This window comes from Accipiter gentilis, chromosome 10 (assembly GCF_929443795.1).
Source record: "Accipiter gentilis chromosome 10, bAccGen1.1, whole genome shotgun sequence".
Lineage (NCBI taxonomy): Eukaryota > Metazoa > Chordata > Aves > Accipitriformes > Accipitridae > Astur > Astur gentilis.
In genome coordinates this window covers 29,576,731-29,599,761 of record NC_064889.1, presented here as the reverse complement: position 1 = coordinate 29,599,761, position 23,031 = coordinate 29,576,731, and the positions used below count along the sequence as shown (strand labels likewise).

At 54.0% G+C, this 23,031-nt stretch overlaps 1 protein-coding gene across 1 annotated transcript; it reads right to left on the bottom strand.

Moving 5' to 3' along the window:
• Positions 1-3,591: 3,591 nt before the first annotated feature.
• PMP22 (peripheral myelin protein 22) lies at positions 3,592-22,873 on the bottom strand. Its single transcript, XM_049812699.1, has 5 exons — positions 22,741-22,873; positions 21,570-21,670; positions 20,287-20,377; positions 9,233-9,373; positions 3,592-5,193 (listed from the first exon to the last, which is right to left on the bottom strand). The coding sequence occupies exons 2-5, from the start codon at positions 21,645-21,647 to the stop codon at positions 5,027-5,029; spliced, it is 477 nt and encodes a 158-aa protein (XP_049668656.1). The 5' UTR covers positions 21,648-21,670; positions 22,741-22,873; the 3' UTR covers positions 3,592-5,026.
• Between the last annotated feature and the right edge of the window lie 158 nt (positions 22,874-23,031).

Genomic DNA, 23,031 nt, shown 5'->3' with positions numbered 1-23,031 from the left:
ATTAACAGATTCCAGCCAAGAGGATGAGAAGGGACTGGAGCATCTTATGCCCCCAAAAGCCTGGGTCTCTGCGAAGAACCATGCTCGCTCCCATTCAGTTCATCTTCCTGCACCTACAGCTGAGCACTCCCTGGCTGAGTCACTCTGGAATGAGCTGACTTGTTCATCCCTCTTGCTCCTTGTCAGCCACTACAGTCTGAAGGAAACCTTCCCAGCATGAATTAACGCAACATTGACCAAAGAAGTCAAGCCAGAATTAACTAATTAGCTGGCGCTTAGTGATGGCTGTAGCAGTTGGATTTCCCAGGTGTGGTCAGCATGCCAGCACCTGCCTTATCTATACATGCAAAGACCATGTTGGTGCCAGAAGAAAGAGGCCTTCACGACGGCAGCCCAAAAGCAGCAATGGCTAACGTGCCCTGGAGGGATGCCCAGGAGGGGAGCACTGCCGCAGGCTTTGTAAGGAGACCCGGCTGACACCCTGGTCAAGGAGACCCAGTTGACGCCCTGGTCAAGGAGACCTGGCTGACACCCTGGTCAAGGAGACCCGGTTGACAACCTGGTCAAGGAGACCCAGTTGACAGCCTGGTCAAGGAGACCCGGTTGACAGCCTGGTCAAGGAGACCCGGCTGACACCCTGGCCATTCCCGCCTGGATCCGTAGTGTGGCCAAGCCCGGTCCAACCACCCTCTGCTCAGGGCTGCAGGGAAACCCAGCTGCTTTGCCAACCGCTCCCGCCCAAGCTTAGCTGCTCCTGCCTGCACGGGTTTTCGAGCTAGGTCCTGCACAGGGACCGTCTCCCCCTGCACCTCCGAGGGACACCCGTCCGCGGCTCTCCCCTCCCCGAGCCCGGGAGGGCTCCGGGAAACGCGGCCCGGAGCTGCCCCCGCCCGGCTGCAGCCGGGAGCCGCAGCGGGCTGAGCGGGGAACGGGGGCTGCGACCAAAACAGCTGCTCCCAGGCACCGAAGGGTTTTTTTATTCCTACCATAATTTTTCAATTTACAAGGCAGTAAATGAAAGAGGAAGATGAGATTTGCTTAGCGCATTTTTCAGAAGTATTTACTGCTGAGAGCACTAGAAAAGCCATTTAAACAATTGCTTTTATGATACAACACACATTAAAGAAACTTCCCTAATATTTTTTTCACCCCTCTGCCACTTCATACCACACTGCTGCTGTTTTGTTCAGCTAGCTGTTTTATGGGCTGCCTTGATTTTAATTGGGCTGTAGCCCCAGGGTGCACTGAAATTTTTGAGTCTCATTTAGCTCCAAGTGTGCTTACTGCTGATCAGGCAGAAATGCTGAGTCCGGCCTCAATGTCTTCTGTCATCTTGTGAGTGGGGAATGGAGCACCCGGTGTGGGTGATGTACTTCTAGCCCAAGTGCTGGTGGTCCCCACATTCCTCGTGGAACTGGGTTCCTTGGCCGGGGTTTAGAGGATGGTCACTGTGGCCATTTGATGTAATGAGGGGGGCAGATTAAGGCCTGGGAAGTTTAGGCTGGTGTTTAGGAAAGGTGTTTTCACTAGGAAAGGAGTGTCAGGGACTCTCTACCCCTGGAGTTTTTCAAGGCTTGGCTAAACAAAGCCCAGCCCAATCTATCCTTGGTGACCGTCCCACCCCAGGCAGGAGCCAGGACTAAAGACCTCTGGAGCTCCCTCCACTTCTATTATTAATTATTTGCGCTTTAATCAGCCGTTCCCGGTGGACAGTAAGAGATGCCGGGGCGGGGGCAGCCCTCCATGCTGCTAAGGCGAGGGCTGGGACCTGCACCCCATCTCCCCACCGGGTGATGCTCCCACTCGGGGCGGGGGGGGTTGACCCCTTCAGCCCTGTCCCCGTGGTCACCAGTGGGACACCCTGACCGTCCGCCTTAAGAAATCTCCCCCGCCCCAAGCGGAGAGCGGGGTGACCCCCCTGCTGCCGGGGTGCACGGTGGGGGGGTCCCCTGCATAAGTCGGGGCCGTGTCCCGCCGTGCCGCCGGCAGCCACCGGGCGGCGACCGCGCACCGCGATCGGGGCTGGGGCCGCGGGTCCCCCCCCCCGCCCCCGGCTGGCACCGGAGAGGCCCGGGTTGACTGAATTAAGGCCAAAAAAAAAAAAAAGGTCAAAAGAGCCCGTTCGAGGTCAGCGCGGGCATGGTTGAGAGCCGGGGTAAGAGGCGCTGGTGACTTCCAACCCAACGGAGTCAACCCAAATGTGACAGTTTGGGGGGGGGGGGGGGGCGACGGACGACATTGACTCTGGTGTGCATGGGTGGCAGTTCCCCTTTGGACCCTTTCCAAAAGGGATTCAAACCTTCACGTTGTTTCCACTTCAAAAGTCATCTGGTTCTGCTGCTTTCCAAAATGCATCCCCAGCACGAAGCAACTATGCAAGACTGAGTTGTGGACACGAACTGATGCCGCTCACTTGTTTACGCCTTGAGCGGACGAAGAGGACCGTGCTGAGACACAAAACCGAAGCAGTCAGTTTTTTGGTGCCTTCTGAGATACCGATCCAAAATGAGAAAACCCATCTTTAATTTTCCCACAGGAGTGGCAAAAACCACCTGTGTTCCTACCTGCTCCTCAGAAGGGAAATATTTGTCCCCTTTGCCAGGTATGCTGTGCCAAGCCTGGCAGGACCTGGGATGACCACATGCCCCAGTGCTGCAGCTTACGGGAGCTCAAATACTGCTTCAGCAAGCAAGATACCCTCCTGGGCTTAGTTGGAACTCAGCAAAATGAGCCCATGGGGAAATACTCCCAGCTGGAAGACCACGACCAGAAGCCTCAGCCATCAAGTGAGGTGCCAGGGTGCCCACGCTGCACTGCCCAGGCTCTGTGCTGAGCGGCCGAGATGATGCGAGACAGCTCCTGCTCCTTTCCTTTGGGATGTGGCTGGGTTGAGGGCTTTGGGATCTGGCCTGATGTTAATAACTGGCCTCAACAAGCGACCTTGCAAGAGCCATTGTGTTTCTGCCAGCACCGGTTGCTACATCAGCTCAGATATTTAATAGCCAAATGAATGAGCAAACGGAAGCTCGGACACTTCCGTGCCAACCATTAAGGCTGCCCATACTGCGCACAATGTGCTAATCCCCCCGGCTGGAATTGCACCCCCAGGCTCTGGGTGTTTCGGCACACAGGACTGAAAGGCTTCTGCTGTTTGTGCCGGGTGGCAGAGCCGGCCGGATCCCCCCAGGGCAGCTGATGCTGACCTGAACCTCCCTGCTCAGGAGACTGGCAGTGGAGAAGTGCCGTCCTGCCAAGCTGCTGCCTGGCTGCTGTCTTTGGGGAGTTGGTGGTCACACCCCAGGAGCATCTTAGGACAGAGGCAGAAAGATGAGCACACACCAGCACGACGACACAGGCCCTGAGCTCAGTTCCTGGCCCCAGCACTAATTCTGCTGCAGTCTTACCCCTCCGGCACAGGTACCTCTGCCACGCAGGCAGCCCAGCAAGCTCAGAGCCTCTCTCAGCAGCATGAATCAGCTCACAGATCTGCTACACGGCATCACGGAGACTTTCCCTGGGATGGCCGTGCAAGCAGGCTGGTGGAGTGCAGCCTGGCTCTAACCTGCAAAAACGCCAAAAAGCAGAAGCAACTGAGTTATTCTGACTTTTATTTCATTGCTTCTTAGTCCACACAGTCGGTATAAAATCAGAAAAGCAAAGCAAAAAAAAAGAACCAAAAAAAACCCCAAAACGAAACAAAAACAACAGCAACACAGTGTCTGGAGTCCTCAGAAGGCAGCCTGGGGTCTGCGCAGGTGCCCATTCAATTCATGGCCAGACACATCGCTGACGCACAGACAGAGGACAGACATCTCGCTCTGGCAGCAAAGACCGACAAGGCTCCACCCAGAGCTGTTTCTGTTCCTCTTGACCACAGGGGGGGGGAAAAAAGGAACCTCAGTTATAAATGCTTTATTAAAAATAATAGTAAGAGCAAGTCTAAGTACAAAAGCAGTTATAGCTCATTTATATTACACAGAATTATTTCTCATTTCTAGCTTTGTTGTTTACCTCACGATTGTTAACTGAATTTCCAGTGAATAAGGTTAAATGGCTAGCAATATAAGGAATGGTAAATAGATAGCACCATTTCATACATCTGGTATTTGATTTCATAGATATACTGGGTTTGCTTCTTTCTCATCGGTAGTTTAGCTCCACGGCAAGGAAAAAGCACGTTTCACGGTTGGGAGCATCAGTGCCCCGGCTGCTCGGCACGGCACGGCACGGCACGCACCCCAGCCCTGCTGGCACAGGGGGCACCCCCAGAGCCCGCCCGGGCGAAGGAGGACAGCCCTTGCTGGATTGCAAGTCAACCTAAGTGATTTAAAAGCCCAAATTCCCAGCGGGTGTGGTGGCAAGGCAATGGGACTTAGGCACATAAGTCATTTAGGCACTTGGGGCAATCAAAGCCTTTGCTCCGAAATCCTTCAAACCTTTCGGAAGCATCTCCCGTCAGATCTGGACGTGCACTTTGGTTACCAGGATCACAGCACATGGCAGGAGCGGGGACCAACCCTCCAGCTGGCATAAACAGACACAACTCCAATTTACGCCAGCCTAAAACCAGTCAGAGCTGGGGTTTTCTGAAGGTTCAATACAGGCTGGGATGGGGAAGGAGAGTTCAGCTCAAAGAGGATTTTGCATGAGAGAAAAATCACCGCGCTCTTGTTACACTGTTAGGAGTAATAGTTCCTTAGGCACTTGCTTTAGGCTTTAAAACATAGCGTATGGTCAACAAAAGCAAACAATACTATGTACATATATGTAAAAAGTGTTATAAATAGGTTTTTTAAACCATAGATACTATATACATCTTCAATTAACAAGTAACCCTTTGAGTGTTTCCTTTTGGGGTTGGTTGGGTTTGGTTTTGGTTTTGCTGGGAGGGTTTATTCCTTTTTTTTTCCTTTTTTTTTTTTTTTGGTTAATTTTCTTTTCCGTTTTCTCGTCTATTTTCCCCCGCCTCCATCTCCTCCGTGGACGTCATGAGTGCCCTTGTCACGCCACGCCGCCTGCCGCGGCATCACTCGCGCTTCCGTAGGATGACGTAAACGATGCCACTGGCGAGGGCCAGGGGGAACGCCAGCCATGCCAGGATATAGGCGAAGCCGTAGGAGGTGTCTTCTGAGGCTTGGTGCCAGTCCGTGTGCCTCACTGTGAAGATGGCCGCGGCGCTCATCACGCAGAGCCCTGCCAGGGAAGTGCATATAGGAAGGGGTTAGAGATGCCACACACAGAGCAGTTCCCTGCTGGAAACCCAGAGCCTGAGAGGATAACAGCCAATACCAGCATGGGAAACTTTTCATTTTTGCCCCCTTGTATCCCATCTCCTGGAAAACTATGGTAGGATTTGGGGGGTGGTGTGGTCTCTGCCCTGGCTGCAAGTGAGTGGGGATATCTCTGCCAGGCTCTGAGCAAGCAAAGCCAGAGCCCGTGGGGCAAGCAAAGCAGGAGCCCCTGGAGCAATCAAAGCCAGAGCATCACCTGGGCTAACCCATCCCTCAGGCAAGCATCGGGCATCCCCCAGCTCTGGGCTGCTGCTCCGGACCAGCCTCGCTCATTTAAAACCCAGACTGTAGCCTGAACCACCCTACCAGAGATGCTGCAAGAGGTCAGACACAAAACCCCATTTTTTTTTAAAGCACGAAAGTTTCTTTATCACCTGCCCAAGCAAACACAGCTGGGGGCAACAAACGCTCTGGCCGGGCAGGGTCTGTGCCCTGAGATCCCCCATCCTCCTCCTGGGCTGCACGAGGAGCTCAACTGCAAACCCTGCTCTCTGCAAGCCCTGCTGTGCCCAGGGCTCGTCCCTCTTCCCCGGCTCCCGGCGTCCACCCTCGCCTGCCAGGGGCCAGCACAGGTCCCCGAGGGCTGTCCGGCCGGGCCCAGCTCCGGTAGGCAGCGTTTAAGCTTTGTTGCGAAAACAACCCATCAGCGTTGGGGACTGCCCAGAGCTAACACAAAGCCACCTCTATTTCTGCCTGAAAACAAGCTCTTTCAGTCAATCCCAGCAGTTCTATTATACAGTCGTGGGGCTGTTGTCGGAGCCGAGTTCCAAATCCCCTGCACGGACCTCGGGACCACCTACATTTAACCACCGTGATATTTGAGCTGTAATTCCACTTGACACTGCTCCTTTGTTCTGGGAAAGTGCAGAAGTGGGAATATGTTTCATTAACGCGTTGCTGGTGCAGTTTACATTCTCTAAGCAAGAGAACCAACTCCCACTGCCCCAGCCCATGCAAAGAGAGCACAACAATTGTCTGCCGATGCTGGTGGGACAGAGAACAGGCGTGTGGCCATGCCGGTCACCTACAGACAGCAGAAAATACAGCCGCAATTGTCCACATAAGGAATTTGGCAAAATGGAGGCAACTGTTACGACTGCACTTCTGCAGCATCTGCACTGGTTTTGGCCCAGAGAACATGCTTGGGAAGTGAAGGACAGTTGCATTCAGCTGCTTGCACCGACGTAAGCAGCAATGCATCACCACTTTAGAGCCTTATTTTAAGAACATGCTCTAGTCTTGCTTTGACAGGCCAGGAGGGCAAATGCTACCTCATCTCTGTTCCTGCAGGTTTGCGCATGCTGTCCCAGCCCTGCAGATGAACCAGGCTGGGTGCTGGTGCATGCTCAAGGTTAGCTCTCCAATGCAGGTTTTTGCAAATAGCTGTGGGATATGTGGAAGGTATAGCCCTTGAGGCTGAGCCCACCCTCTCCACCCCATGGGGACAGCAGGTCTAGGGCGGGAGGGATGAGAGATGAGGGATAAAAGCGATGCTGATGCTGGAGAGAGTGATGGAAAACTTGGGTCAAACCCTGAGAGGCCCAAACCGACGTTTCTCCCATGCTCGGCTTATGCAGCTAGGAGAAGTTACCCCTGGATGTGATGGATGCAGCAAGGATGGAGCAGAGCTGTCGAGGGCCTTTTGATGCCTTCGCAATGGCTGAAATCCCCTCAGGGCAAATTCAACTAGACTTCGGGGCATGTTTCCAAGCAGTGTGGAGAAGGTGCTGGGGATGCATCCTGCCCTGCTGCTACACAACAGACCCAACCGACCTCGTGCATCTCTTCTTGCCCTTACCTCTGCTCCCCAGCTCCCCTCAGCCACAGCTGAAGTCATACCAGAGACCAGCCCCTGCCCCTCAGGCACCGCTGCCCTGCTCTACCACCCAACAGCACCCAGTGGTTCTGCCCCTAGCACCCGCTGGTTCAGGTCCAGCATTGCTGTTGCTCATGCTCCAAAACTGGAGACCCTGAGCTTTGCCAAGCTGCATCACCCCAGGAGGAGTTGCAGGGTGATGGAGAGCTTCAGGAAGAGCCTTCTCATCGCCTCCCAGAAGGAGAGAGGTCCTCTCCACCTCTGCTGGAGCCGAGAACAAAGCACTCAAGCAGGTAAGACCCCATCCCTGGCAGACCTTTGTGGTACCGGGGCTTTGCAAGGTGTGGAGGAACACCTGCAACGCCTGAAGAAGGCCACAGGAACTTCCTCCATTGGCTTTAGACAGCAGTGGCCTTCCACAGCAAGCTGCAAGGAAACCACATCAGGTTCAGCTCCTTTGACCAGAGCCATCCATACCTCCAGGTGGGATATCCTGGCAGCGCTGGCATAGCCATGTCATGTTTCCTACCAACAACCCTGAAATTTAGGGTCACAAAGACCACAACTGCCCTGACCCCCCTCCTCCAGCCCTGGCCAGGGACAACAGCAAGGATGGCCACCAGTGCCCACCTCTGCATGGTCCATCTGGACTCAGACCTCTGCCTATGGGTCCCCCAGGCCATGAGGAAGCTTCAGGGGGATCAGGTCACACTTTTCCTGTCCTTCACACTGGTGGGGGATGGATTTGACCCATGTCTCAAGCCCAAAAGGAAAGAGATGGTAGGTCTATGGCCTGACCCTCCATCCCCTTAGGACACCCAGCACAGCATGGACAGGAGGGTTGCAATCCCATTTTCTCTTCCTCTGAGAATGAGGAATCACCAACAATCACTCAGGAGAGAGAAGCCTTCTGCTCCCAGATCTATTAGACAAGCTCTCAGGCAGATAATTGTATTATTAATGCCCACTTCCCCTCCTTGACTCCATGGCTGTAATGGGTTTCTACACATCTATCTTTCCAGAGACGGTGAACTGATCTGAACTCATCACCTGCATTATGACCAAGCAAATACACTTACAATAGATTTCATGCCACACTTGCTAAGAAAGGTTAGCTCTAAACTTTTCCAAGGTTTGTGAAGGCCAGTTGCTTAGAGGATGCTCAGAAACTCTGTCTGAATTCAGTGGATGAGTTTTTCCACGGATTCAGTGGCAGGACTGAGGGTGTTTTTTAGTTTAACATCTAAAGCTCTAGTAAACAATTAGTCTCCTTCCCAGACAGTCTGTCATAATTTAGCCAGAACCTCATTGCACAATTTAATTTCTCTAGTCCGAATGCTTGAAAATCCTCTCCACTGTTTTCATATGTGGAAACGTAAATGGAGGCAGTGGCTTTACAGCACCTATATTTGGAGAAATGCAACGTAGGACACGAACCATGGCTCACTTCCAGGGCTGAGTTCTTTAAGAGTTAAAAATAGTAGCTGACAGTTCAAAGTCAGCTGGCTCACCCTGCACGCTCCAGTGGCTCTTTGCTGATGTGGAAAGCACCAGGCCCCCTTATGGCAAGTTTATAAATAATCCTCGGATCCTCTTTCGCCAAAAGAGGATCGTCACTACTTCCCCCACCCCGCCTGCAGTTGCGGAAACCTCACCCAGCCCAGCGCAGGTGGGTCCCAAAGCCAGCGCAGCCACCCCGGACCCTCAGCGCTCCACCCTGAGCCACGGGAAGAGTGGGCAGAGCCCCCGGTCCGGCAGCCCCCGCGCCCTGCCTGCCCCACCGCCCCGGACCGCTGGCACAGCTCTGCCTCCGGCGGGTCTGGCACTCTGCCCCTCCGACACCTCCGTGGCCGGGGCAGCAACCCTCTTGCACCTTCCGTGACATAAGGGCAGAAGAGCTTGGACACCTAACGCCCTGACAGACAGATCCCGTCCCAGGGCGTGCGAGACCTCAACAGACACAAATTATTCACCCCCTCTTCCCTTCACTGACCCACGAGGGAGCCAGCTCCGCGATCATCCTGCTTCGGTACCCAAGAGCGTGCTCGTTTCTACCATTGGCCTCTCCTCTGCTTGAAAGCCTTTTCCCCACTGGTGACAGCCCCATCAATCAGCCCCCACTTACCGGCAAGGATTTGGAAGATTCCAGTAACATAAAACCGCCCGCCCTTGGTGAGCGTGAACAGCTGGCAAAAGAACAGGAACAGGGACAAGACGCTGAAGATGATGGAAAGGATCATCATTGCTTGGACAGACTGCAGCCATTCTGGGGAAAGACAGACAGACAGAAACTTCAGTGTGGGCACCACAGACAGCAAGCCCTCACCACAGCCCGTGGCCTCGGCATCATCCCCCGTGCCACCATCCCACCCCCGGTTCTCATTAAGTTTCTTAACAGCTGGGGAATGTGGCCACATCCAGCAGGTGAGGTCCTCAGCACAGGCACGATGCTGCTCAGGATTTAGGATGACGTGTGCATGGACCAGCATGCTGGGGTAAAACGAACTGCAGGGCCACATGCTTTCTCAGGGAGCATTTATAATAAAATATGAGTAGCAATATCAGTCCCAATCTGAAGTCTGCAGAAACCGAGACAAAGCCTCTCCCCCAGCTTCGTGTCAGGCCCTGGGAGTTCAGCTGTACTAGAAACACAAAAGCCATGTGCAACAAGCCATGAGACACCGAGCTGGCCAAGCTCAGAGGTAAAATAAATACATAGCTAGTGAAAACACCCTCTGCCCTTCTAGAGTCAAACCTTTTGGAAAGAGCCTTCCCCAGCTGCCAAACACAGCTGCCTCCCAGAGCAGAGCAGACCAGTTAAACCAGCCCCTGCGTGAGTCACTGCCCAGCTATTTTCAGGCTTCGTGGGTGTGTAACTCCCCGCGTTAAAAAAAAATAAAAAATAAACAAGCAAAATGCGGCTCCATCCCATGAGCTTGACAGAAAGAGGCAGTGGCCCACAGCAGCGGGAAGGGGCTGTCCTCACAAGTACCTCTGCCTTTCCCTTTCCTTGTAAAGTTTGAGATCAAAAGGAGTATTTGCAGCTTTCCTCGAGAGGTCTTTAAGGATGCGACATCAATTAATTCACCACGAAAGCTTGGCAGGACTCAGCAGAGGTAAAGTGAGGCACAAACCGCCCAGTGAAAGGCAGAAAAATCATGCTTTGGGCTGGATCCTCAGACAGGCAAGAATTAGGCAGCACCAAAGTCTCAGTCCCAGTCCCATGCTCGCACTGCAGTTTTACCACCACCAGCTTCGCTCTCCCGGCTGCACACTGCAAGAAACAGCTTTCTGCAGCAAATAGCTGAAACATAGCAAAACTTTCAAATAAAGCTACACTTCAGCTTAGCAACCTTCAATACTTGGTGCAGCCAGTGAGGCCATTTGGGACTGCCCAGCGCAGTGTCTGCTCCCAGAGAAGCGATCACGCTTCCCCACCAAATCCTCACAAGCTGCACTCATGGAGGTGAAAGTGGAATTTGAACCAGAGAGTGAGGTACGGCCTTCACCTAGGACGGCAATGATGATCCACGCCTGTGCCTTGCCAGCAAATCCATGCCTGCGGAAAACATCCCGTGCAATTCAGTAACGTCTGGTGTGTTTGACTTTGGACCATCAATTCTACCTCTTGTCTTTGCATCTTGCCTCCGGACATTCATGCAACGGAGCAAATTCAGGCCCTGCTCACCAAAGCAGACTGAAACCAGCCAGAGAGGCCTCTGCTCATTGCAGACAGCTTTTTCCTTCCCCTCCTCTTCACGCCTCCCATGCCAAACTACTCTGCAGCATTAACGCACCCTGCTAAAGAGCTGCTGCGCTTCACTCGTTTCGGCACCACCGGGTTTACATCCATGTGCACCAGTTGCTGCCGTTCCTTAGGAAGGGGCAGCTACCACTTCCAGGAAATCCCAGTGTGGTTTTCACACTGATGTGCACACAAAACGTCCCTTATGTTTCACCTATCTCAGCCAGCCAGGCAGGGAAACCCCCCTGCCTCAACCCCACCTGAGCCTTCAGCTCTGGCCACGCTCGACCGGTGGGCAACAGAGGGGATAAGGCAGCTCAAGCGCTGCTAAAAATCAAGTCATAAATCATTGCTCAGGTGGGGTCAGAGAAGTATGATTAGAAGATGTCCAGCTGTTGAATTGCAATCTCCTTCCATGCTTCAGCACGCAAAGGGCTCCCTCCCATCAAAGGTCTGGGAAGTTGAGCTTTCAGCTCACGCCTTCCCAAGCCCTAAAGCCGTGTCCAGCTCCGTGCACCAGCTGAGCCAAAGCCTGCCCGACCCCAAGACCTGCAGTTCGGTCCAGGACCCAGGAAGCCAAGTCTTTTGTGATTTCAAAGGCCACGGAATCCGGCCCAGAGAGGAGCCCTTTCTGCTCGGAGGTGGATGCTCCAAGTGCCAGTTATTTTAAGAGAAGGCTGTCTAGACGGAAAGCTGAGCTGAGCTGCCCTTTTAATTGCATCCGCCTCCCTGTGCCTCTTTTTTGGTTCTGAATCCAAATGATTTATACAGGCTTTGCAAAATCCCATTGTAATAAAAAGCCATGTCAGAGGAATATAAAGGCAGGCACTGAGAGAGAGGGGAAAGCCCTCAGTGACCGGAGGGGTTTCGGCAGCCAGCCGCACTGCCCCGCTGCAGCCAGAGAGCAGCAGTGGCATGAACTTGTGAGTAGGGAAATCAAGAGATGATCCCACAGACCAGAGCTCCGGGCCTGCTCACATCCAGCCCTTTGCTGACTTCTATCAGCCTCCTTTGTAAAAACAAGGGGCAGGATCCCCAGCTCATGACTCAGAGACCCACAAGTGCAAGCTGCTATACTCCCATTAAGTCCAAGCCCAGCTGCTCACAGACTTCAGCTGTATTAGGATAGCTAATTGCCTTTAATTCATTTGAAAACACACTATAACTGCAGATAGTATTGCTTCCTCCTCGATCCCATATGCTCTTAGGTCCTTTGCTATTAGTGCTGTGTCCTACCTACAGGCTTTTAAAAATAAAGCGCGTTTCCCACAGGGAAGTCTGGGCCCTGTGAGTTGTATCGCAGGGCTGTCAGCACTGTTTACTCCCAGACTGTTATTTGTGGTTTCCCCTGGGCAGCAAGTCAGTTATTCCATTTTTCTGCTGCATCTCTTCAGCTCCGTGTTTATATCTTTGTTCTTCAGGAGGAGGAAGAAAAGGAAACAGAGTGGAAAGGACAGATAACACCCTCCATACCGCTTCCGGAGCGGACCCATTGGGAGCGTTTTTAGAGCCCTTTCAGGCAGTCAGAAACAGAGTAAGAAGTTTTTACAAAACAAATTTCAAAACTTCCCGAAGCTCTGCAAGTCCTGATGTGCTCATGCTACCACTTAAAACAACAGGGAAAAGACTTCACCCCTGGGATGGTGAAGACCACTTTTCACTACCCTGAAGTCTAACGTGAAAGAAAGAAACCCAGAGCAGAAATTGAAACCTAGAGCAGGAATTGCAGCTGAACACGCCCCCCCCCCCCCAAAGACAGTAGCTAACCCAACCCCTTCCAGCAAAGCCCCAGCCCTGTTTGCAGGGGGGGGTTATACCCAGACAATGGGTGCAGCTGAGCGGGATTGATGGGGCAGGCACAAACGTGTCCTTGGCCACGAGGAGAGGGCCTTAAAGGACAGGTATTGGCTCCCCAGGGTTTCATTCACTGCTCTGTTGCAGACACCCTATCCTCTTTTGACCCAGCCAAGGAGAAAGAATAAAGTGCAAACTGAAAAGAAACTTATCTGAGCGATCAGCTTATACACTCACTGTAAGACATCACTAAATTAGTACTATGCATTAAAAACACCTGTGTGCTGTGACCTGCAGCTGATGGTAACGTTTTGCGCATATAGCTTTCCCTTTGCAAAGTGCATATGCACTGTACACTTAAAAAGCAACCAATTCTGGGGAAGAAAACATCCACTAAGGAGGTAACTGTAGCAGATAATATATACAAAACTAAAGGGAGGAGAAATTCATGACCACATCTGCATGGTAAAACCTGCTCTTTCAATGCTGCAAACTAAATATCAGCAGGGTCAGGAACAGCATATGCATCTACTGGCAGAAAGGTACCAGCCCAGATCTGCCAGGAAAAGACGTATTTTCTGAGCAGAGTTTTTCCAAAGCAGACTCTCGGGCTTCAAGGTCTGACCAAGAACCCGAACCCAACTTGCATCCTCACCTACGAAGCAGACAGGTCACATCACAAGCACTGGGGCTTGCAAGGGTTTTAAACCTTGATATTCAAACACCCCTTAAGAGGGTTGAAAAAGGGTGAAATGAAGATGCAGAAATATTAGCTCAATTGCATCATTCTCCTGGGCCTGAACTTCAGGCTGCTGCCCCCTGGCAACTCACTGTAGCAATCCAGAAAGGCAAAAAAGCTCAGCTACCTGCAGAGCTATTCCTGAGCAGCACAGACAGCCTCCCCCGCGACCACCCACAGCCCCACCGCTCAAAGTGAACATATCTCCTGTTGAAGAGAACAGCCTCACAGTTCGTCAGCCACATGTAGCAGACCCGCTAAGGTCTCCTAAGGAAAGAATTGCTCCATGACATTGCAACTTTCTTCTGCTTCAGTCCCAGACCTCCCACCAGCCTGAAGTCAAACCTTCCCAGACCACGCTCTGGGATGCTGGATGCTCAAGCTGGGAAAAAGCAGGTTTTTCACCCAACAGTTGTTCCTTTCCTGTCCTCCTATGCCTACTCCCTGGAGAGGCCGTAGGGTGCTGGATCAAGGTATTCCTGGAAATCCCACCAGAAAAGGGGGATTTTAAAGAGCTGCCAAGGTATTTGTAAGGGCCAGGGGATGTGCAGGTGGGAAACACCTGAGCTGTGGGGAGGCAGTGAATGAAGACAATGCTGCAATTCCTGCCCGAGACTTCCTGGTCCTCTTCCATAGCTCCCTTCAGAAGGAGATGAAACCCTCAAAGCCCCCTTTTCTCCTCTTGTCCTTTTTTCCTCTCAGCTGTCCTGCCTTCTCCTCGAAGCTCCATCCAAGGCGTCCCTGAGGCCAGGAGGTCCGTAGCTCTCCAGAGCTGCCACATTCAGATGTCCCAACAGACCGTCAAAGCTCACGTCACGCAGAGGCAACTGCTGCTGCTGCCGAGGCAGCAGAAAGCTGCTGGCACCATGAAAAACACCTTCCAACAGCTCCACAATGCCCAAGCCAGCTCCTCTGCAAGACCCCCGGCATGGTGGGTCGACCTCCTTTTGGTTTGTGTATCAGAGCGAGCTAAGATGGTAGAGATATCATTTCAGACTTAGATCCTCCAAAGGGCTTGGGTACCACCTCCCACTGATTTCAAGTCCAGGCACCAGGAGCAGGGACGGGGAGCAGCGGTGCCCTGACCTGCAGGCATGTCGCAGGGGCACACTCAGCCTGTGGCCATGGGGACACCCAAGAGTCTCATCAAGGCCAAAAAAAATGTTGGATTAAGAGTTTTCCAGCACTGCACTCTACAGTGGACTTCCCCACCCATTCTTCTGGTTTTGCAGTCGTAGTTTGCCCACAGGGTTGCATTCTTCCTCCCTTTTGCTCCTCTTCTATGGGCCAAAGCTCCCCACCCTGCAGGGAAGGTTGGCTGACCCCCCCCCCTTAGGCAGAAATAGGGGAGCCAAAGAGCTCTGGAGCAGCCGACAGCAGGGAAAACAGCACTGGTTCCCTACCTCTCCTTATCAGATGCTCTTTGTGAGAAGAACAAGCAACAACACAAACCTGGTTTTAAGCAGAGGAAATCCCTTTCGTATCACAGGGGACATGGTTATGGCAGAAACTGATCTGAAATACAAAATATTCTCCTGGAATACCCCACAGTTTATTTTAGACAACTAAAGGGCAAGCTACAGTCACCCTCAAGCTGGCAGAAAGGGGTTCAACCCTGCCCGAGTTAAGCCAATGTTATCTGTCATTAATGACAAAGCGGGTGCCGCAGACCCACAGACCACTGAGGTTAAAAGCTGGCTCTTTGCTACTCTGCTGCAAACTGCAAAGACCCTGAAAAACCAGAGATGTCCCCAAATCAGGATATCTGTACGTGTGGTCCATAAGGCGAATGGGGCCAGCTGATGGCTAGAACCTCAAATACAAAGGCTATGCACTATCACACAAAGAAGCTACGCATTATTTACTGCGTGGCTTCATTATAACAGATTCAGCATCCTTAAATATGGGTAATTTCTTGCTCGTTTGCAGCTGCCCAGCAGAAATAAAGCGAACAGCTGCAACAGCGCTGTGCCTGCAGACTCAGCAAGGCCCACAGCATAAGGGCAGAAGGTAACTTTTCCATTCAATAAAAGGCTGACACCATGTTCCATTTCTTTGAATTTTTAAATCTTTGAACTTATAATTTGCAGAGGTGACTGGACTATCTCCTCCATCTCACTCTCCTGTGCTAGGAAGTGTCCCCTCACCAGTGACAATTTCTCCAAGTCTTGACCGAATTGGTGCAGTCCTGGTCCTTCCAGTGGGCTGGAGGGGAATTTGCCCCCATCTCTTTTTGTTCAGGTACTCTATACTCACTATCAATAATGGAATTAGACATCGAGAAATTATTTTCCTCAATGCAAGGCTTCAATGCAGCCTTGCAACATGATTTTCAGCCACAAAAAGGATTACAGCAAGTTAAATGGCACCTCCATCTCTCCATACCTTTTCTATGTCATGCAAGTCCAGCATTGCCAGAAGAAAGAGTCTGAAAGAATAAGGGCAGCAAAGCCACTGGGGGGGGGGGGCTGACAGAGGAAAAGCAATGGGTTCAGATGTTTCAGTTATACATTTTAAAGTGGAGAAGAAGCAGTGCAGTTCCTCCTGGGAACAGCTGATGGGTCAGGGCACAGATGCCCTTGCCTTGTGCCAGGGACGAAGATTTTTCCTGCCTCCTCCAGCACAAAGAAAATGCATTTCAAGCACCAGCAGTGCTGCTTAGGGTCCCATCTGCCAGAGCAAAGGGGCTCTGGAAGAGGGAAGGTCAGTATGCAGAAGAGCAGAGCAATCCCCCACTGCATGGCAGTGCCTGCCCCATTGATGGCAGGTCCATCCCTGCCCACCCAGGCGGTCCAGGGCAGATCTTTGCTCTGGACGACCCACCTGGGCTTTGCTTGTGGCCACCAGATCAGCAAATCATCAGGATCATACAGCTCACGGCACTTAGTAATCATGCGGATTGGCAGCCTGCACATTTCCCAAGGTTTGGGGTTTTCTTTTCCCTTTAAAAAAGCCAAAAAACATCAGCGTGCCTGTGAACAAGCCAGTCACGCAAAAGCCACAGAGCAGCCACAGGAGAAACGGTAGGAAGACAACAGGAAAAATGTCTCCTGACGTTACAGAAGGATGTAGGGATCTCCACTGCTTCCCTGAATTCAGCATTCCCACCAAAATCAGAGGAAGACCAGTAGAAAGTAGCAGAAAAAAATCTCCTTGCCTGCACAAGAAAATCAGTTGTGGAGAGAAAAGGCCATGTTTTGGGGAAAAAAATATCGCTGTCTGGAAACTTGGGGTGGAATCTACTCAAGAGCACTTGAGCAGCTCAGGTCCAGCCGTGTGCCCCGTGTCTGCAGTGGGATCGCACAGCTGGGGGCTGGCGCGCAGCCATGCCGACACACAATTCTGGGATTCAGAGCTAAATTCTTGAGATAAGTCTTTTCCAGGAATGTCTGACAGCGCAAACGAAGCAAAGATTGCAACATTTTTTCCATAGTTGTCGACCTCTTGAAAAAAAAAAAAGTCATTATCTAACAAGCAAATGCAGAAATCAAAGCAACAAGCAGGCAGTTGTAAAAGGCAAAGAAGTGGGCATCTGCCCCCGACCTGGCGTTTCCTCCTCCCTCCCAGCGCTTGCTCCCATCAGGACCACTCAGCCCTCACATACCCAGGGGGTTCAAGCCGTGCCAAGAGGCATCTGGGAGGTGTGAGGGGTTCAAGCCGTGCCAAGAGGCATTTGGGAGGTGTGAGTTCAGCCTCCACTGAGGCCAGCTCCATCCTGTGCCCGAGGTCTGCTAATGTCCCAGGGAGCCATGGTCCGACAGTCCTCCTGCGGTCAATCCTTGAGTTGTTTTGCTGTTTATTCCACCCCCGTGGGGCAATCTATAAGGTCAGGAGCACGGTCCCAAACCTGCCCCAGTGTTAAACACAAGCAAATCTTGCTGGCACCTGGTTGTAGCAAGTTCAGCTTCTTGTTGGGCATCCACGTATGGGTCATGTAAACAAAAGGGTCCCTGGGTGGCAGGACAGCAGGCGAGAGGAGGTTCATCCATCTTCACCATGCTGAGACCAAGGGGAGCATCTCAGCACAACAAACCCACCGCTCTGGTGCTACAGCAAAGCCCCCACCCATGCTGAAAACATGAGACCCAACCCTACCTGATTCCACATATTCCGAGTACTGAGTACCACTCCTTTTCAAAAAGAGAAGAAAAAATAACTGCACTACAGCAGCTGCTGCGATGACCGGAAGAAAAACTGCCTCTACGTAAAGATCGAATTCTGCCAAAATTCCCGAACGAGGATTTCTTGCTCTTAGCCCAGAGCAGACCTTGGCACTCTGTGATTAACCGTTAAGCACCGTCCTTGGCACAGGCACAGAGAAACAAATTCTTAAGGCTTTCTACAACCCAGCGTAGCATGCACAGCCTGTGTTTTGAGAGAGATTTAAATGAGAACGGTTTGTGGTATTTGGTATAGAATCTTTCATATTTTTGAAAGTAAGCATATTCCTACCAAAGAGAGTTTGAGGAGAATAACAAGGACCAGGCAGGGGACGAGCATAAGCCTTGGAGCTGGCACTGCCACAGCACCCTTTCCCCATGTCCCCACTATCGCTCCAAATAGTGGCCGACCGCAGCTCCCCTGGCAGCGCAGGAGCAGTGGGGCCAAGGGGCTCGGAGACGGGCAGCGGGGAGGGAGGGTGCAGGGATCCACTGGGAATGATGCTGCGTGATATTTTTATTCTGTTTTTACAAACAGATTTTAAAAGCCTCGCATAAACCTAGGAAATATCTTTTGATTTTGTGTTCCTACAGCACCGGTGAGCTCTGGATCCTGCATCCAGGATCCCACCAGATGAAGACTGGTCCTCAGCAGCACTGCTCCCACACCCCTGCCACGGGAAGAAGCCCAAGCAAAACCCTCTTTTCCTGATGCCAGAGCAAGGCCTTCATATAAATAAGAGCTGGCACAGAGCTCTTTAAGACTTGCCCACTAGGGCACCTTATCAACCAAACTCAGTTGCTCGACCGCATTTTTAGCAGGGCCATCTTGACTACAGCCCCTTTAATGTTAAAAAAATCATCGCTGGAAGGGATCCGGAGGGCAGCCCCTCTTTGAGCAGCTTCTGGGAACAGGGCAACATAGACTTACAACAGCCAGCAGGACAGTCAGACACGGAGGAAACCGTCCCAGCCGCATTTTGGACAAGCCCCTCTCAACACTGACAACTCCCCAACATACAGCATCCTGCAAACACCCAGAAAAAGCGGTGCAGGTTTGAAAAGCAAAAGATTTGGGGAGGCTTTACAGCCCTCAGCTCTGGGACTCTGGGGGGGCAATAGCTGCCTTTTATTTCAAAGCGCAAGGTCAGCAGTTTTAGAGCATGCATGAATGGCCGTGAAGCAGCCTGCCTACGCTGCAGATAGCCAGCACCCGCCAACTGCTGATGAAGGACATGGCTCCAGAAGGCTCCTCGGCTGGGATGGGATCCAACCGCTTCCTGGCCAGCCCGGACACCACCAGGCGTCAGCAGAGACCCGCAGCGGTGGCTTCGCTCCCATCGAAACCAGAGCCTGAGCCCCTGCAGGGAAACAGGCCACCGATTTCAGCCTGGGGAAGATAAGAGTTTTGCACCCAGCGGGCTGGGGACTAGGGTGACCTGAACCTCCAAAAACCTCTGACAGTCTCCCATCACCATGAGACCCTTTGAAAGTATTTAGTGCTCTCCACTGCGGTCATTCCTGCCTTGCCAAGACCACATGGCATCGGTTTGCTCCTACTCCAGGACCACATTTCCAGGGTAGTATGACTGTGCTCCCAGTGACATCGGTATGATTCACAACTGGTTTCACTGGGGGTTACACCAGGAGAATCTGTTTCCACGGGAAAGCAAAAACCAGGCTAACGGAAAACAAACGCTGGACACAGCACTGCTGGCATTAGTCCCATCTTCTGGGGAAACTGAGGCACAGGCTTGCCTGACTCCCTGAGCACAGATTTCGTGTTACTGGTACCACCAGGTGCCCTGGAAACTCTGTGTAACGGCTTCTTAGCAAGCGCTCCTCCCCTGCTGACCTCAGCAAACAGCTCACTGGGTGATGTCACCCAGCGTGACATCAGCCTTCACCCAGCTTAGTCCAGAGGTAGATGTTCAGCCACCCCAGATGCGCAGGTGCCACAGGGGCCATTTCAGCAGCAGGGCAAAGAAGGGCCCGAGCACTCAGCACATCCCACATGCGGTGCTCGGCAGCACACCACAGGGCAAGCAGTGTGCCCAAAAACTCAGCCTATCACAGCAGCAAAAAGCAAGGCAGATCTCTAGACAGGGGACAGGGTGTCCTCCAGAGACACACCAACCTCGGGGCACCACGTGCATCTTTAAAACACTCTCACAACCACAGCAAGAGGGATGTGTGCTGAAAATGGCCCGTCCGCTCCCAACACTGCAACAGCTGCCCAGCAAACCCTGCTCCAAGGGCTGCCCTGCATTTGTATATCCAAGTGTAATCAAAATGGGCTAATAACAGGAGACTGCCAAAAAGCGCTTGAACCAGTCAGCTCCGCTGCAGCTGGGTGTGCTGAACCCCCTGCCACAGTGCCACTGGGAGCTGCCCCGCAGCTCGAGGGCAGCAGGACAGAGCAACGGGCATTGGGTCTGGTACCCATGCAAAGCTGCACTGCAATTTTGGGGACTGCCAACGGAATCCCCCCGCTGCTGGGCCAGCCCTGTGTCCCCCCGCCAGGACACCGGGAATGCAGCGGAGTGCTGCCCCTCCATGTGGGGACGGAGCAGATGAGGCAAGGGGAAAGGGTGGAAGGGAACAACTTGGGAGCAGTGCAGGGAAAAGCAAGAGGGAACCACAAATAACCTGTACAAGCAAATCTCCCTTGATTTCATAAGTCTGGGGAGAAGAATAAAAGCATGAGGCAGCAGCAGCCCTGATTCCCGGGGAACACTCACCATTCGTGGAAGATGTCAGGCAGTGGAAGACGCTACCGGAGGTGCAGTTCTGCCAGAGGTCCGCCGTGTGCCCGCCGTTCACCAGCCATTGCTGCAAAGAGACGCAGCCCTGTGAGCGGGGCCCTAGCAGGAGATGGCAGGCAGCTGCGTGCCCTCCCCCAGGGATTCGGCACCGAGACGCCCCAGTGCGTACCGGCACGCGTATGCCTGGCCGGGCGCTCCCAGGCACATGCTTTTCTTTAGAAAGTGGTTTGGAAAGTAAATACTGATATTTGCTTTTAGCTGCGTTCACCTCAACGGCAGAAAAACAGAAGCTCTTTATTCTCTTTAAGCATGGACCAAGTCCCACGGGGGACGCGCACTTCCCTCCCCTCTGCCGTCCTCGCCTGGTGCCTGGCCGGGCTATTTGAATGCTTCCACGTGATTGCTAACGACTCGGAAGATTTTTGTAACGTCTTCTACTACTATTACCACGCCAAAAAAAAGAAGAAAAAAAAAATACGGGAAAGAAGAACCTGGTGAAGCAAGCCTGGAACTCACCAGCTCCACACAACTGCTGCCTTGAAACCAAGTCAAACCTCTTCCTAAGTAGATGACGTGTTAACTGGGCTCTAGACCAAGGACAGTGCTGGGAACCCTCTGTGCGGCATCCAGCCCTCAATCTTCCCCCTGCTTGCAAAGCTTAAGCCTTGAAAATTGCCCATCCAGGTTAGGAGACAGAGGCTGTGCCTAATTCACAGCCTCAAAGGAGCAGAGCTGGAGAGCAAAACTGCTGGTGCTGAGGAGCCAGTGCCCAAACCAGCCCCTTTTCAAGGGCTTTTGCTCAGACTGGCTGTACTGGTCCTGGGGGCTGAAGCCTGTTAGCAGGTGGAGCTCCTTTAGGAAAGGGGAGCGCAGTGTCGCCCCCATGGAGGGTGTTTTGGCTGCTCTGAGGCTGCCTCCTGATGTGAACCAGCATGGGGACGATGAGGAGATGGGCTTCAACAACGCTCTGCTCTGTGCTAACGGGGATGCCCTGAGCATCCGCTACGGCACACAACCCAGCATCCCTCCGGTTACACCTGACCGCACAAATACGAGGGAGAGCTTTCTGTGCAAAATGCTCCAAACCCCCGCCGTTAGCGAGACCTGCAAATGGCAAGTAAAGGTTCCCTGCTACAAGCTAGGCTGGGAAATAAAACCCAAATAAAAATAACACCTTCTGGTCTTGTCATGCCATGCCACGCCACCGGCCGCTCCCTGCCTCGCCGGTACCCCGGTGCCAGAGAAAAGCCCGTACTTACGCTAACGATGGTGGAGACGAAGAGGAGCACCAGCACGGTGACGTGGAGCACGATGATCCCCAGCAGCAAAAGCAGCATCTTGGCGGTGGTGAAGGGCAAAACTGGAGGGGGAGAGGGATGCTGCTGAGTGTGCCTGTGCGTGCGTGAAGCCCGGCCCCGGGGGCAGCAGGAGGCGCTCCGGGGGCGGCAGGAGCGCACCCGGCTCCCGGGCGATGGTTGGTTGGGCAGCGCCCAGCTCCGGGGCTTCTTCCCTCCGGCCCCACCGACGGAGCGGGGAGGGGGGGGGGGGGGGGGGGGTGTCCCTGCCTTCTGCCCGGACCCACTCCCGGACACCCGCGGGGGGTCCGCCGAGCCCTTTCCCCGAGCCTGCTTCCCCAGGTCCTCTCACCGAGGGGGCTTCCCCGGTCCCCTCCGCTGGGGACCCCCGGGGGGGGCTTCCCCGACGGGGTCCCCCAGCCCGTCTCCTCCGGGAGGGGGTTCCCGATCCTTCTCCCCGGGGGAAGTGTGCGCTCCTCGGCACCCCCGGGGGAGGGGTCTATCCCGGCACATCTCACCCAAGAGGGCTACCCCGGCCCCTCTCCGCCGGCAGGGGGGTTCCCCTGCCCACCTACCCATGGGACCACCGGGGGTGACTCTGTCGGCCCCTCTCCCCATGGGACCTTTCCCCGGCCCATCTCCCCTGGCGACCCCCGATTGGGGGTGGGGGGCGTCTAATTCGGCCCAGCTCACCCGACGGAGCTACCTCGGCCCCTTTTCTCCGGGGGTCTCCTCGACCCATCTCCCCTCGGCACCCCCAGCAAAGGCTCTCTTGGACCCTCTCCCCCGGGGAGGGCGGGGGGGGGGTGGTGGTGCTGCTTTCCCCAGCCCATCTCCCCTCGGGACTCCCAGCGAAGGAGGGAGGGGTTGCCCTGGCCCCTTCTCCCGGAGCGGTGGTGGTGGTGGTGGTGGTGGCGGGGGGGGGGGGGGGGGGGGGGGGGGTATCGCCCCGTCCCTCTCCCCTGCGGACCCCCGGAGGGTCTCTCCGGCCCCTCTCCCCCTCGGGGCGGCTGCTCCTCTCCCCGGGAGAGCGCTCAGCAGCGGCGGCCCCCCACCACCCCCCCTCCCTCCACCTTCCCTCCCTCCCTCCCTCCCTCCCCAGCCGGGCTGGCGGCCCGGCCCGGCCCGTACTCACGTCGCGGCGGAGCCGAGGGGCGCCGGGCAGCGGGTGCGGAGCGGAGCGGGCGGCGGGAGCGGGCGGCGGCGCTGTCAAGTTTCCCCTTTAACCGGGGCCACCGCCCCGCTTGCGTCTGCGGGACGGGGAGGGCCCCGCGCCGGCGCCCGGCCGCTCCTCCTATAAAGGCGGCAGCGCCCGGGCCCCGCTCCCGGCCCCGGCCCCGGCCCCCCCCGAGCCGAGAGTCCCTCCCGGCCCCGTCTCCGTCTCCATCCCCAGCAGCACACACGCACGGCCGCGCCCGCCGGGCAG

Excerpts from the sequence above, each read along its gene's own strand:
- PMP22 (XM_049812699.1), bottom strand. The coding sequence starts at position 21,647 with ATGCTGCTTTTGCTGCTGGGGATCATCGTGCTCCACGTCACCGTGCTG. Across the intron at positions 9,374-20,286 it reads CCTGACATCTTCCACGAATG|AATGGCTGCAGTCTGTCCAA; the intron begins GTGAGTGTTCCC and ends GTCTTTCCCCAG. Across the intron at positions 5,194-9,232 it reads AATCTTCCAAATCCTTGCCG|GGCTCTGCGTGATGAGCGCC; the intron begins GTAAGTGGGGGC and ends CTTCCCTGGCAG.